This window comes from Carcharodon carcharias, chromosome 23, assembly GCF_017639515.1.
Source record: "Carcharodon carcharias isolate sCarCar2 chromosome 23, sCarCar2.pri, whole genome shotgun sequence".
NCBI lineage: Eukaryota > Metazoa > Chordata > Chondrichthyes > Lamniformes > Lamnidae > Carcharodon > Carcharodon carcharias.
The window spans coordinates 6,999,891-7,016,162 of record NC_054489.1 but is presented as its reverse complement, the minus strand read 5'-3'; the positions used below and the strand labels follow the sequence as shown (position 1 = coordinate 7,016,162).

At 41.6% G+C, this 16,272-nt stretch overlaps 1 protein-coding gene across 2 annotated transcripts in view; it reads left to right on the top strand.

The window, feature by feature from the left end:
* npepps (aminopeptidase puromycin sensitive) overlaps window positions 1-16,272 on the top strand; it is a 220,365-nt gene that overhangs the window by 182,427 nt on the left and 21,666 nt on the right. For both annotated transcript variants that reach the window (XR_005941289.1, XM_041173295.1), the window contains exon 18: window positions 8,951-9,093. Coding sequence is in view for 1 of the 2 variants with exons in the window: in XM_041173295.1 (XP_041029229.1) it covers window positions 8,951-9,093 (143 nt within the window). In the remaining variant the exon portion in view is untranslated. The remainder of the gene's footprint in view (window positions 1-8,950; window positions 9,094-16,272) is intronic.

The following is a 16,272-nucleotide window of genomic DNA, read 5'->3' as shown; positions in this document are numbered from 1 at the left end:
AACCCTTCTGGTTAGAGAAGACTTGTCTTTATATGGCCTGCGTGTACAAAGTTTTAGAAAAATAGCAACGTCACTAATTGTATGATTGTTCATCGTAAAATGTAGGGCAGTAATATCAGAGTCTAGCATTCAAGTTAAAAACTGTTTCTGGAGTACACCAGCCAAAGATGAGGATCTTAGCTTATGTTGATGTTATGGCTGCAGATAGTATGGTATCTAACTTAAGGAGTCTTGGTTTAGGTGGGTGAATAAATATGAAGGGGAAGGAGGAGGATATGTTGGCAAAGGTGGTCTTGCCACAAAACAGGTGCTGCATCGTGTGTTCAACCAGCAGAGAGATTATCGCCACATCACAAAGAAGTTTACAACCTTATCACCCCCCTCGCTGAAAGCTAGTTTAGAAAAAACCTTTGGGGCAATGAGGATGTTTGTTTTATGCACTAAAGATGTGCCTCGTTTTAGTTAATAATGGTGTGACATTAAAAGTACACATTGAGAAGGCTGCTGCCTACGTTGCCATGTGCTGTTAAAGAATATCATATGGATTGCATTATTTGGGATTGGGGATGGTTATGAAGCATTGGAGGATTGTTCACTTATAGAATTGAATCATATAATGGTGACAGCGCAGGAGGCCATTAGGCCCATCATGTCTATGCCACCTCTCTGCAAGAACAGCACACTTAGTCCCATTCCCCTGCCTTTCCCTTGTATCATTGAATTTGTTTCCTTGAATAACATCATGAGTGCTTTTTCTGACAAGGATGATTGATTTACATGTTATCCTGTTATAGGTTTACAACTACTAAACCTTAGCATTTTACTTGTTTTATATTTTACACATTGTCCTGTAGAATGTTGAAGTTTATAGTACAAACAAATGCTATCCTTCTTTACATTTTTTGCCAAAAATGTAAAGTGAGTGGGTAAAACTATGGCAGAAAGAATTCTATGTGGGGAGGCATGAGGGCATCTACTTTGGAACCAAAAACAACAAATCAGATTATTTTCTTAATGGTGAGAGACTAGAAACCTTGAAGGAGCAAAGGGATTTAAGTATTCATATATACAAATCTCTAAAAGATAGTACACACATACAGAAAGGTAGTTGGAAAAGGCTAATGAAATGTTTTTATCTGAAGGGGTTTGGAATTCAAAGGTAAGGAAATGATGCTTCAGTTGTACAGAGTCTTGGTCAGACTCATCTAGACTACTGCATTCAATTTTGGGCACTTTGTCCAGAAAAGGACTCGGGAGAGGTACAGCACAGATTCACCAGAACAAAACCAGGGCTTAATGGGTTAAGTTATGAGAATGTGTGCGTGGAGCGAGGGCCAGGACATGGGTTGGGTGAAGCAGGGGAGTGTTGCATTGAGTAGGGCCATGGGAGCGTTGCATGAAGCTTGAGCTGGGGGAAGGGTTGTCTGTACCAGAGACAAAATGTCAGAAGGCTACACCACCAATAGTGGATTGCAAAGAGGAGAGACAAAGAAGTACAGATTAGGATAGAGGGCTAGAAGTCATTGCAGTGGGCAAGGCCATGGAGAGACTCGCAAATGTGGACAAAGATTTTGATTTTAATGTGTTGTGAGACAGGCAACTGCAGTATTTCACGGCTGGTGACCATGATCAGTCAGTGGACCTTTGTGTAGGACATGGTGTTGCCAGCAGAGTTCCAGGTGAGTTGGAAGGTGTTAGCAAGTTGAATCTGAAAGTCCGGAAACTAGAAACGGGTTTTGTAGCAGTGGGAGTGGAATAAAAATGAAGGCTTGCAATGGTAGGGTACGGAAGTAAATGCCTTGGCCGTGAATCAGATTTCAACTTCAGTTCTGTGAGGTTATCTACCATTTAGTTCAGCCATGCAAAAGAGGATGGAGCTGGAAGCAAGTTGCTGGAGCTTTTAACCAGGAGCCAAATAAGATACATTCTAAAATATCTTTCATTGATATAGCATCTTTTAATAGAGAAAAAAAGTCCCAACTTGCTTCATAAAGGCATGAGGAGAAAATAGACTTCAAGCCAAATGAGTGAGATATTAAGAGAGGCTACTAAATATTTGGTCAAAGAAGTGGATTTTAAGGATGGCTAAAATGGAGGTGGTGGGGGGGAATTTAAGAATAGAATTCAGAAGAGTGGGGCTCAGGCAGCTGAAGGCACAGCTACCATTGGTGAGCAAAGGGGATGGTGAGTGCACAAGAAGCTGGGTTCAGAGACTATTCATTGAAAATGCAGGTCAATTTTAAACCAAAATGTGAGAGTTACTGTTGCCGCGTCTGTCCCGACCTACCATTGGCCTTTTTTGTGAGGGCAAATGATTTAGCATTGTAAAACATTCCATGAAAAATTCTCCCAATTTGTATGTTTAACATACGATAAGCAATTTGTTTCCAAAATATTGAAGTCTTCTGCAAAAAAATTTCTGACAGTAAAATGCTGAATCGTATGCATTTGGATCCAATCATTTGTTCCCAGTGTAACAGTTTTTTTAAAACAGTGTGGTTTGATTCATAGAGACTTTTGAATAGGGTGGAGGATATAGGAACATAGGACTTAGCAGGAGTAAGCCATTTGGCCCTTCAAGCCTGCTGTGACACATGACAAAATTATAGCTGATGTAGTTGGAGTCTTAACTCAGCTTTTCTGTCTACCCTCATAACCCTTGATTCACTTGTCTATCAAAAATCAACCTCAGTCAGCCTTGAATAAATTCAACGGCCCAGCCTCCACTGCTTTCTGGGGAAGAGAATTTCACAGATTAACGACCCTCAGAGAAAAAAAATTCTTCTCATCTCTGCCTTAAAAAGAGACCACTTATTCTTAAACTGTGTCCCCTAGTTCTAGTCTCCCTCAAGAGGAAACATCCTCCTGATATCCACCTATCAAGTCCCCTCAGGATCTTGTATGTGTCAATAAGACTACCTTTTTTCTTCTAAACTCCAGTGAGTATGGGCCCAACCTGTTAAACCTTTCTTCATAAAATAAGCGCTTCACCCCGGGAATTAATTGAATGAACCTCTCTGACCTGCTAATGTAATTTATATCCTTTTTCAACAAGGAGACCAAAACTGTACGCTACTTCACATGTGGTCTCGCCAAGGCCCTGTACTTTTATATTCCATTCCCCTTGCAATAAATGCCAACATTCCATTTGCCTTCCTAATCACTTGCTGTGTATGCAAGCATTTTATGATTCATGTACCAGGACACCCAGATCTTTCTGTAACACTTGAGTTCTACAATCTCTCTCTCTCCAATTAAATTGGGAAGTGTGGTAAATAGTGAGGAGGATAGCTGTGAACTGCAGGAGGATATCAATGGACTGGTCAGGTGGGCATAGCATTGGCAAATGGAATTCAACCCAGAAAAATGTAAGGTCATGCATGTGGAGAGGGTTAACAAGGCATGGGATTACACTATGAATCGTAGGATCCTGGAAAGTACTGAAGATCAGAGGGAACTTTGCATGCGTATCCACAGATCCCTGAAGGTAGCAGGGCAGCTAGATAAGGTGGTTAAGATGGCATATGGGATACTTCCCTTTATTAGCCAAGGCATAGAATACAAGAGGGGGGTGGGGTGTGGTGTATGCTGGAACTGTATAAAACGCTGGTTAGCCCCAACTGGAGTATTGTGTGCAGTTCTGGTCACCACATTATAGGAAGGATGTAATTACACTGGAGAGGGTGCAGAGGAGATTTACCAGGATGCTGCCTGGGCTTGAGTGTCTGAGCTATGAGGAAAGATTGGAAAGGCTGGGGTTGTTTTCCTAGGAGCAGCGAAGATTGAGAGGGGACCTGATAGATGTGCATAAATTATGAGGGGAATAGATAGGGTGGAAAGAAAGGCATTTTTTCCATTAGTAGAGGGGTCAATAGCAATGGAAGGCTAAGAGGGGAGTTGAAACATCGACTCCGGGCCCCATGAAGTCTTATAGCATCAGGTCAGACATTGACTGGCCAAATCCTGCTGATTGCCACATACCACCCTCCTTCAGCTGATGAATCAGTGCTCCTCCATATCGAACACCACTTGGAGGAAGCACTGAGGCTAACAAGGGTGGAAAATGTGTCCATCACCAAGAGTGGCTTGGTAGCACCACTACTGACTGAACTGGCCAAGTCCTAAATTACATAGCTGTTGGACTGGGTCTGCGGCAGATGGTGAGGGAACCAACAAGGGAAAAACATATTTGACCTCAGCCTCACCAACCTGCCTGCAGCAGATGCATCTGTCCATGACAGTATCGGTAAGAGTGACCACTGCACAGTCATTGTGGAGATGAAGTCCCATCTTCACTTTGAAGGTACCCTCCATTGTAGTGTGTGGCACTGCCGCCGTGCTAAATGGGATTGGTTTTGAACAGGTCTAGCAACTCAAGACTGGGCATCCATGAGGGGCTGTGGGCCATCAGCAGCAGCAGCAGAATTGTACTTGAACACAATCTGTAACCTTATGGTCCGGCAAACCCCCGACTCTACCATTACCATCAAGCCAGGGAATCAACCCTGGTTCAATGAAGAGTGCAGGAAGGCATGCCAGGAGCAGTACCGGGCATACCTGAAAATGAGGTGTCAACCTGGTGAAGCTATAACACAGGACTACTTGCATGCCAAACAGCATAAGCAGCAAATGATAGACAGAACTAAGTGATCCCACAGGCAACAGATCAGATCTAAGCTCTGCAGTCCTGTCTTATTCAGTCATGAATGGTGGTGGACAATTAAACAACTCACTGGAAGAGGAGGCTCCACAAATATCCCCATCCTCACTGATGGAGGAGCCCAGCACGTCAGTGCAAAAGATAAGGCTGAAGCATTTGCTACAATCTTCAGCCCGAAGTGCCAAATGGATGATCCATCTCGGCCTCCTCCGGAAGTCCCCAGCATCACAGATGCCAGTCTTCAGCCAATTAAATTCACTCCACACAATATCAAGAAATGGCTGAGGGCACTGGATAGTGCAAAGGTAATGGTGACTGACAATATTCCAGCAATAGTACTGAAGACTTGTGCTCCAGAATTTGCCACGTCCCCTAGCCAAGCTGTTCCAGTACAGCCACAGCACTGGCATCTACCCAGCTATGTGGAAAATTTCCAAGATATGTCCTGTACACAAAGAGCAGGACAAATCAAACCTGCCCAAATACCATCTCATCAGTAAAGTAATGGAAGGGGTCATCAACAGTGCTATCAAGTGGCACTTGCTTGGCAATAGCCTGCTCACTGATAGTTTGGGTTCCGCCAGGGCCACTCAGCACCTGACCTCGTTGCAGCCTTGGTTCAAACTTGAATAAAAGAGCTGAACTCCCAGGGTGCAGTGAAAGAGACTACCCTTGACATCAAGACTGCATTTGACTAAGTGTGGCATTAAGGAGCCCTAGCAAAACTGGAGTCAATAGGAATCGGGGAAAATTCTCCATTGTTTGAAGCCATATCTAGCACAGAGGAAGATGGTTGTGGTTGTTGGCGGTCAGTCATCTCAGCTCCAGGACATCACTGCAGGAGTTCCTCGGGGTAGTGTCCTAGGCCCAGCCATCTTCAGCTGCTTCATCAATGAGCTTCCTTCCATCATAAGGTCAGAAGTGGGGATGTTTACTGATGATTGCACAAGGTTCAGTGTCATTCGTGACACCTCAGATACTGAAGCAGTCCATGTCCAAATGCAGCAAGACCTGGACGATATTGAGGCTTGGGCTGACAAGTGACAAGTAATATTTATGCCACACAAGTGCCAGGCAATGACCATCTCCAACAAGAGAGAATCTAACTATCGCCCCTTAATGTTCAAAGGCATTACCATCACTGAATCCCCCACTATCAACATCGTGGGGGTTACCATTGACCAGAAATTTAACTTAGACTAGCCATATAAATACTGTGGCTACAAAAGCAGGTCAGAGGCTAGGAATTGTGCAACAAGTAACTCACCACCTGAATCCCCGAAGCCTGTCCACCATCTACAAGGCACAAGTCAGGAGTGTGATGGAATACTTACCACTTGCCTGGATGAGTGCAGCTCCCACAACACACAAGAAGTTTGACACCATCCAGGACAAACAGCCCGTTTGATTGGCACCACATCCACAAACATTCACTCCCTCCACCACCAACGCACAGTAGCAGCAGTGCGTACCATCTACAAGATGCACTGCAGGAATTCACCAAGGCTCCTTTGATAGCACCTTCCAAACTCGCGACCACCACCGTCTAGAAGGACAAGGGCAGCAGATAGGTGGGAACACCACTACCTGGAAGTTCCCCTAGCGGTCACTTACCATCCTGACTTGGAAATATATTATCGTTCCTTCAGTGTCGCTGGGTCAAAATCTTGGAACTCCCTTCCTAACAGCACTGTGGGTGTACCTACACCACATGGACTGCAGCGGTTCAAGAAGGCAGCTCACCATCACTTTCTCGAGGGCAACTAGAGATGGGCAATAAAAATGCTGGCTCAGTCAGCGAAGCCCATATCCCGTGAATGAATAATTAAAAAAAAGTTAGGCTAACTGGCCTACAGTTTCCTGCTTTCTGTCTCCCTTTTTCCTTGAGTAAAGGTGTTACATTAGCTATTTTCCAATCCACTGGGACCCTTCCAGAATCTAAGGAATTTTGGAAGATTATAACCAATGCCCCTACTACCTCTGCAGCCACTTCTTTTAAGACCTTTGGATGCAGGCCACTGGTCCTGGGGACCTGTCAGCCTTTAGGTCTAATCATTTTCCCTGGTAATGGTGATTGTTTTAGGTTCCTCCCTCCCTTTCTCCTGTACAATGCTTCAACCATTTCCTTGTTTTCCATTATCAATCCCCGAGACACTCCCTCCAGAGGACCAACACAAGCTTTAATTCCCTTTTTCCTATTTAAATACTTACAGAAGCTCTTACTATCTTTTTATATTACTAGCTAACTTTCTCTCATACTCTACTTTCTCCCTTTTTTTAAAGTCATTCTTTGCTGGTTCTTAAAAGCTAACCAATCTCCTGACCTACCAGTAATCTTTTTAGATTTGTACAGTGTTCCTTTCAATTTAATAGTATTCTTAAATTCCTTATTTAGCCATGGATGATGCATCCTTCTCTGAGTCTTTCTTTCTGACTGGGATAAATTTTTGCTGGGAGTTCTTAAATATCTCCTTAAAAGTCTACCATTGCATCCCTACTGTCCTACCTTTTAACCTAGTTTCCCAGTTCACCTAACAAGGCTATGGGCCAAGTGCTGGAAAATGCGATTAGAGTAGATAGGTGCTTGATGAACAGCATGCCCATGATGGGCTGAAGGGCCTCTTTCTGTGCTATCAAACTCTATGACTAACTCTGCTTTTATCCCTTATAGTCACCCTTATTCAGGTTTAAAACACTGGACTTGGACCAAAACTTCTTGCCTTCAAACTGAACATTAAATTCTATCATATTATGATTGCTGTCATCTAAAAGCTCCTTTACCATGAGGTTATTGATCAATCCTGTCACATTGCACCTTACGAGGTCTAGAATTGCCTGCTCCATGGTTGGCTGTAGAACGTACTGCTCCAAAACTGTCCCACATGCTCTATGAACTCATTTTCCAGGCTACCTTTGCCAATCTGATTTGCCCAATCTACATGTAGATTAAAGTCACCCATGATTATTGCGGTACCTTTCTTACATGCCCTATTTATTTCTTCCCTGTCCTACAGTGTGCCTACTGTTAGAGGGGCTTATAAAATACTCCCAGAAGTGACCTCTTATCTTTATTTCTTATCCCTACCTACCCAAATTGATTCTACATCTTTGTCTTTCAAACTAAGCTCATCCCTCACTACTGTACTAATGGCATCCTTAACTAGCTTTCTGTCTTTTCAAAATATCAAATACCCTCCAATATTCAGGCCCTAGCCTTGGTCACCTGTCTCTGTAATGGCTATCAGGTCATACATATTTATTTATATCTGTGCTAACAATTCATCCATTTTGTTATGAATGTTGCACACATTCAGATATAGAACCTTTAACCATTTTTGCAATCTCTGGCCTTATCTGCTGGTGGATTCTTAATTGTGTACCCTCTATTGGTGCACACAAAGCTCTGATGGGAGACTCTATAATTGACAGTCCTGGAATTGCCAATGTAGCTGCTTGTGGTGAATAAATATGAACAAATAGGTTGTGGGGTGATTAAATTCATGTCTGTGGTGTTTTAGTTCTTGATTTGCCTACTAGTATTTAATTGATAAATATGTGTCAGCATATGTTTTAATGGCTTTGTGTATGTTTCTGTTCTGTAATGCAAGTCATATGAGGCTCTGCCAAGGAAAGCTGTCCATTTATAAAAATGAAAAAGATCCTGGCTAAATATTATTTCATTGTGCTGTGCTACTATATGACTTATGCAGAAAGGATATACAGTAGATTATGGTAATCTGGTGATTATGATACTGAAATAATAACCCAGAGGTTATGAATGAATTCAGATTCGACTATGGTAAGTTGTGGATTTGAATTCACTAGACACGGTAATTTGAGGGCAGCGCTAGAAAAATTATTGCCTTAAAAAGCCAACTGGTTCCTGTGCTTAAAGGAAAACCCCCTGCCACTTCCACTCAGTCTGGCCAGACATGACTCCAATCTCACACAATGTGGTTGACTCCTTAGTGATCCCAGGTCAACTACATTTGGACAGAAAATACTGGCTTGTCAGAGACAGCCTAAGAAAAATTTTCAAAACGTAATGAATATCTTCCTTCCTGCTTTCCCCTGATCCCGCTGCATTCTCCAGAAATTTTATTGACATAAAGGCTGTATTTTTAGTACATCGTGTCTATGTTTGCATTTATTAAGCCATAAAGTTTGCTTATGCATCCTCAGCGCACATTAGGATTGTTTGGGCATCTTTAGTTAGGAAATTTGAACTCTTCATTTTGTTTTTAAAAAAAGGTGCCACTGATGGTCTCCTGTTTTGAATTTCTATCTCAGGTCACTTAGACGCACTCCTGAGAGGCTTGGTCCTGGGAAAGTTGGGAAAAGCTGGGCACCAACCAACCATAGAGGAAGCAAGGCGTAGGTTTAAGGATCATGTTGAAGGAAAACATATCTTGTCTGCTGATCTACGAAGTCCTGTAAGTTTGGGTTCCTTTAATAATTCGAGTTGCTTCTATACATTGTTCCTTTTGCTATATTTAGGAGGGGGGGATGAATGACAAAATCTCTTCATTTTTGTCTAGGAATTCTTTTGGTGTCAATGTCATGAATTCTGTTTTAGTAAATAAGTTTTTAAAAAAAAACAAACTTCACTCAGAGAAATTGTGTCCCACCCTTAACTTGATAGATTGTTGTGATGATGATATTTGGCGGGCAATTGCTGAGGGAGGAACAATGCCAGTCAGTCCAAATATTTGTCTGAGTTGGAGTTGTTTCTCAAATCAAGGAGTTTGTCTGGGACTATCCAACAAACGATAGCCTATCTGTATTATTTGAAGTTAAGTGTGTGTGTATATATAAAAAAATAATTAAGATGCAACTATCGTTGAAATTGTGAATCATTTTTTGTCAATTATATTGAAGAATAGGCTAAGTTTTTCAGCTACTGATATGTTACTGGTTATTTAAGAAGGGAGGGAGAGAGAAACCAGATAACTACAGAATGTCAAATGTGGGGAAGTCAATGCAATCTATGATCAGAGATTGAGTGACTGATTAACTGGTACTTCTCCAAATGCTCAGAGTCAGCATGGATTTGTGAAGAATAGGTCTTGTCTGACTAAGCTGGTTTCATTATTTATTTGAGGGGTCACTTTTTTTTAAAATTCATTCATGGGATTTTCTTTTCTTTATTATTTAATGGGATGTGAGGATCGCTGACAAAGGAAGCATTTAGTCCTATCCCTAATTGCCCATAAAGAGGTGTGGTGACTAGTGTTCTTGAATTGCTGAGTCTCTGTGATGTATATCGTTAGGGGAATATGTATGGATATTGTCTGCACAAACTTCCAGAAGGCATTTGGTATGATTAAATAAAAATTAGTGTACAGAATTGGAGAGAACCTTGTGGCATGAGTCAATAATTGCTTAGGAGGCTGGAAACAGTAGAGATAAATGGCTGGATTTTCTAATGGGTGTCAGGACCCTAACGTCAGGCACATAAGGGTTCTGAAGCCCATGCATATGCTGGTGCTGCCACTGGGAAGCAGTCTCCTATCTGCCCAGTTCCTCGCTCAAGTTCTATTAAAGGTGGCGGCTGAGTTCCTGAAGATAGAGGCCCAGTATGAGGGCCCGGAGCGATGCCAGGCCAGCAGCCCCACCTGGGCGAGATGAGCACTGCCAAGGCAGGCAGGCAAGCGCAATGGCACCTCAACATGGAGGCATCAAATACAGACGCCAACGCCATTAGGGCCATCAGGTTGGTGGGGAAATCCCTCCACAGGAGTAATAACAAACGCAATTTTGGCCTTCCAACCCGTAGCCTCATCATTGGGCATTGGGCCCCTGGCTCCAATGGCCACCCAGGCTGCCACTAGGAGGGCGCCTCAATTGTGCTGGCGCCTCACGCACTGGTAGGGACCCCAGTGGCAGAGGTTGGGGGCGGGTTGTGGGGGAACATAGATATACAGCCATGTGTGTCTCGTTGAAAGCCAGATTAGGCAGGTAAATGAGTTGCCTGGCATCCCAGCACTTGGCAGCTGAACTTCACAACCTCACAGTTTCAAATACATTTGAAATGTCTCGGCAGACATGCTGCCATTTATGTCAGTGTCTGGGTTGTCCCAGGTGTTCAGGTTGATATTGCAAGATTTTGAGTTGCCTTTACTATGTCTTCACAACATTCTATATGTCCCTCTTTGTTGCAATATCCAAACTGTAAATCACCATAGGCTTTGGGAATTCTATAATTGGGCAGGTGAATAACCTGTCCAGACGATGCACGTGGACCTTATGAATATAATTTTTTTTGAAAAGGTCTGAAAGTTCAAATGCTTGTATTCAGCTTATTCTGATAATGTCACACATTAGTCATAGGTTTGAGATAGAGAATTCAAACATGAATTATTGATCACATAACATTTGTTTTAATTTGTATTTTTCATTTTTTTTAAATTGAGGGGTCAGATATTCGAAATCCAGGAAGCCCAGGTAACATTTTTCTGGCATATAACAGTAACATTATTCTGTTAAGTCAGGAGCACTTGGGAAATCCCAATAGAGGAAGCAGTTTAAAATGTGAGAAGGAACCAGTCAATCCTGCTTATTTGATATTCCTAAACAAGACCAGATAGACTGTTTTTGCAAATAATTGGCTTAGTTCTTAGAATCGTGATATTTTTATTATTTTGTCTACTTGCAGTTAGACTACATTACAAACTTTCTTATGTGTTCATTTTTATTAACAGATCAATTCATTTGATATTTTAAACTTAAAACAAGATCTCGTGTGATGCTCTATTGCTTTCAAGGACTGGAGTGAGATCTTATGATGGCCAAAGCCCAGTAGCTAAAAGCAATTTCCAGACAGGGTTATCTCTGCGTTTCCCAGATGCATTGCCAAAAGCTTACCTAGATCTCGCAGCAAGGGAAGACACTCTCAAAGGTACGAGAAGTTAAGTCTCACCCATGAGAGTGATCCAAGCTGCAGTAGTGTCTTTTTTTAAATAAAGACCACCCAAAAATATAACTGCTTAATAAGCAGCAGCTAACACCCAAAACAGGGTCTACTCTGGTATTATGCTGCACCTTCTGGAGAGCAAGAGGATCCCATGGAGGTGTGGGATAGAATCATTTGATGAAATAATCTAAAGAAGGGTTCTCATTATCTTGGGCGCAGACTACAATATTTTACCTAGATATCAGGGTGTGGAATCACTGAAGAACACAGGGAGTTGAGACATATACGAGAGAATCTGAAATAGGAAAAAAACCTGAAATAAAATGGGTTTAAGTTGCATACTTTCTACAAGTTCAAAAGCTTAGTCTTCAATAACCTCCATTAGTCCTTCTGTTCAGCATTCATTTTTATCTCTAAAGCAGTATGACATTTACACTGTTAGAGTGATATATAAATGCAATTTATTTTGTCCAAGCTCTTGTTCAAGCCGTGCTCCAGTGTAAATCATCAATCCTAATTAGATTTTTAATTAATAACAGTAAAAGATATATATTTTTGAGTGTCTAGGAATATTCTCCTTTAGAGCAGAGAGGAATAAGGGAAAATTTAATAAAGGTGTTCAAAATCATAAAGGGTTTTGATAAAGTAAATAAGGAGAAACTGTTTCCGCTTTCAGAAGGGTCAGTAACCAGAGGACACTGATCTCAGATTAAAGGCTAAAAGGGGCATAGCTGAGTTACAGAGAATGTTTTTTTTTTAACGCGGATATGATGACCTGAAAAGCACTGCCTGAAAGGCTGGTGAAAGCAGGTTCAGCAGTAATCTTCAACAGGGAATTGGATAAATGCTTGAAGGGAAGAGCATTACAGGACTATGTGGGAAGAGCAGGGGTTAGTAGAAATAATTGGTTAGGATGTGCTAAAATGGTTCCTTTGCTGCAAGACTCTATAAATCTCCTATTCAATGTGAATATATTCCTGTTGTTGGCGATAGTGAGGGTTGATGGAAGCTGATTTTTACACGTTTTTTTAAATCATTTTGTGAACCACTGCTTCACTCACTCCCTTGTGAGCCACTGTGATGAGCATCACTAAGATTTTCAGTCAAGCTGTTAAATGTGTTTGTGACGTCTGTAGTGGAGGCTTACAGATCATAAGGAACTTTTATTTTTAGCATATGTAACGAAAGGAAAGTCCCATGAAACTGATTAACTCATTAAGGAGAGTCAGAATAAGCACACAATTGGCCAATAATCTAGAGTAGTGCCTAGATGGAGTGTAGTTTGGTCTGTCTTCATTACAGCAATAAATAAATAGGGCCCACGTGTTCTCTTGAGGGAATTAAAACCTTTATAACTTTAAGGTCAATTCGATGTGAATCAGAAAAGAAGCATTCCAGCTCCTATTTGGGTTGAAACGATTTATTTTACCATTCCTAGCCCCCATGAAATTATGTAATGCGTTGATGTGAAAGAGTTCAGGAAAATTTCTAGAAGTTTCTGTCCTATTGATTACTGCCAATTAGTATCTTTTTTTTTCATGCAATGCGGGAGGGATGTTGCCCATCCCTAATTGCCCTTAAACTGAATGGAATGCTAGGCCATTTCAGAGAGCAGTGAGAGTTAACCACATTGCCAAGAGTCTGCAGTCACATGTAGGCCAGACCGGGTAAGGACGATTGATTCCCTTCCCTAAAGGACATAAGTGAGCCAGATGGGTTTTTATGACAATCAATGATATTTGGAGACTAGCTTCCAGATTTTATTAATTGAATTTAAATTCCATCAGCTGTCGTGGGAATTTGAACCCATGTCCCCAGAGCATTAGCCTTGGCCTCTGGATTACTAGTCCGGTGTTTACCATCGCACTACTGTCTCCCCTTTTCATGCTATTGATTGTTTCCTGTCGATGTGGTAATGTTTTAAAGGAAGAATTTGCAAAGTTCAGCTGACTTTATGAAGCTGTTTTTTCCCTTTGTATTTTTCCCAAGCGGTTTTTGCTGATATTCCCTCCTGTTTATTCATTTAGTTCTTCTGTGCATTGTATATCAAAAAGATGCATCTTTTTGAGTTGTGGCACCCTCACTTTTTCAATAAAAGTGGTGCTTTGTTTAATGAGTCACCATAGAAAGTGATACCTACATACATACAAACTAGGAGCAAGAGTAGGCTACTCGGCCCTTCAAGCCTGCTCCACCATTTAATAAACCATGGTTGATCTTATGTTCTTATAAACACAAGAAGATCAGCCATGATCTTATTGAATGGAGGAGCAGGCTCGAGGGGCCAAATGGTCTACTCTTGTTCCTATTTCTTATGTTCTTATTGTAACCTCCTGCCTACCCCATAATCTTTCATCCCCTAGTTAATCAAGAATCTATCTAACTCTGCCTTAAGAATATTCAAAGACCCTGCTTCCACTGCCATTTGAGGAAGAGAGTTCCAAAGAAATATGACCCTTGGAGAGAAAATTTCTCCACTCATCGCTGTCTTCAATGAGCGAACCCTTATTTTAATCCATGACCCCTAGCTCTAGATTCTCCCACAAGAGGAAACACCCTTTCCACATCCACTCTGTCAAGATCCCTCAGGATCTTAAAGGTTTCAATCAAGTTACCTGTTACTCTAAACTCCAGTAGATACAAGCCTAACCTGTCCAACCTTTCCTCACAAGACAACCCGCCCATTCCTGGTATTAGCCTAGTCAACCTGCCTTGAACTGCTTCTAGTGCATTTACATCTTTCCTTAATTAAGGAGACCAGTACTGTACACAGTACTCCAGATGTGGTCTCACCAGTGCCCTGCACAACTGAAGCATAATTTCCCTACTTTTGTATTTAGTTCCTCTCACAATAAATGATAACATTCTATTAGCTTTCCTAATTACTTGCTGTACCTGCATACTAGCCTTTTGTGATTCATGCATGAGGACACCCAAATCCCTCTCAATCTCAGAGCTGTGCAGGCTATCGCCATTTAGATAATCTTCATTTTTATCTTACCTGCCAAAATGGACAATTTCACATTTGCCCACATTATACTCCATTTGCCAGGTCTTTGTCCACTCACTTAACCTAATCTGTGTCACTTTGCAACCTCCTTATGTCCTCACAACTTATTTTCCTACCCATCTTTGTGTCATCAGCAAATTTAGCAATCATACCTTCAGTCCCTTCACCAAATCATTTATATAAATTGTAAAAGGTTGAGGCCCCAGCACTGATCCCTATGGCACACACTCAATCCATCCCACCAACCAGAAAAAGACCCATTTATGGCTTCCATCTATTTCCTATTAGCCAATCTTTTATCCATGTCAGTATATTACCCTGTACACCATGAGCTGTTACACTCTGAAAAAGCTTTGATTTGGCACCTTATCAAATGCCTTCTGGAAATCTAAGTCCAGAACATCCAACAGTTCCCCTTTATCCACAGCACATGTGACTCCTTCAAAGAACTCCAATAAATTGGTTAAAGATGATTTCCCTTTCACAAAACCATGTTGACTCTGCTTAATTGCCTTAAACTTTTCTAAGTACTCTGCTATGACATCTTTAATAATAGCTTCTAACATTTTCCCTGTGACAGATGTTAAGCTAACTGGCCTGTAGTTGCCTGCTCTCTGTCTGTCTCTCCATTTTTGACTAAAAGAGTTACATTTGCTATTTTCCGATCTAATGGAACCTTCCCCACATTTTGGAAAATTAAAACCAACGCATCAACTATTTCACTAGCCACTTAATTCAAGACCCGAGGATGAAATCCATCAGGACCTGGGGATTTGTCAGCCTGCAGCTCTAACAATTTGCTCAGTCCCACTTCCCTGGTGATTGTAATTTTCCTGAGTTCCTCCCTCCCTTCCATTTTCTGATTACAGCTATTTTTGGGATGTTACTCGTATTCTCTATGGTGAAAACTGATGCAAAATGCCTGTTTAATTCATCCGCCATCTCCTTACTTTCCATTGTTAATTCCCCAGACTCACTTTCAATAGGACCAACACTCACTTTACTAGCTCTTTTCTCATTTAAATATCTATAGAAACTCTTACTATCATGTAATTAATTTGTGTAGGTTGGGATAGTTGGTCATCCTGTAAAGGTTAAGTATAGGTGCAGGGTAAATCTTGCCTCTTGCGCCCAACAATGTGTTCAAACCCAATCTTAAACACTGCTTGGCACACAGATATCCTTGTGACCTCTGCTGTTTGAAATACCTTTGTTCTCTTCTTACTGCCCCTTGTCATATCCCGGTGCAATGCTGCCTTGCTTTGTTGGGAACTGTTGGCTGATTTGGTGGTGGGTCCAAGTCCAATACTTCTCTCTTTTCTTGTATGTTACCCTTTCTCCACACATCCCATAGAGAGCATTACTTATTAGCATCCTTCAAACAACAGTATCGCTTCACTAAACAAAAAGAAAATGCTGCAGATGGTATCACTTCCATAATCTGCACAAACTACCAGACTGAAGTTGTGATTAGATGGTGTGGATTTTGATTGTTCAGAAATGCAAGAGTTGCAAAATATATTTATGTTTCAACACTGTCACTGCACAAGGACAGATACTGACAGTAGCATTGTGACAGAATGGAATGGCTGAAGTTCCTCCCAAAGCATGGACTCTTTTAAAATGGCAGTTTAGCATTGCTCAATGCCAGCCACTGGCACAGTGCAGTACTGAGGGTGCTGCACTGTC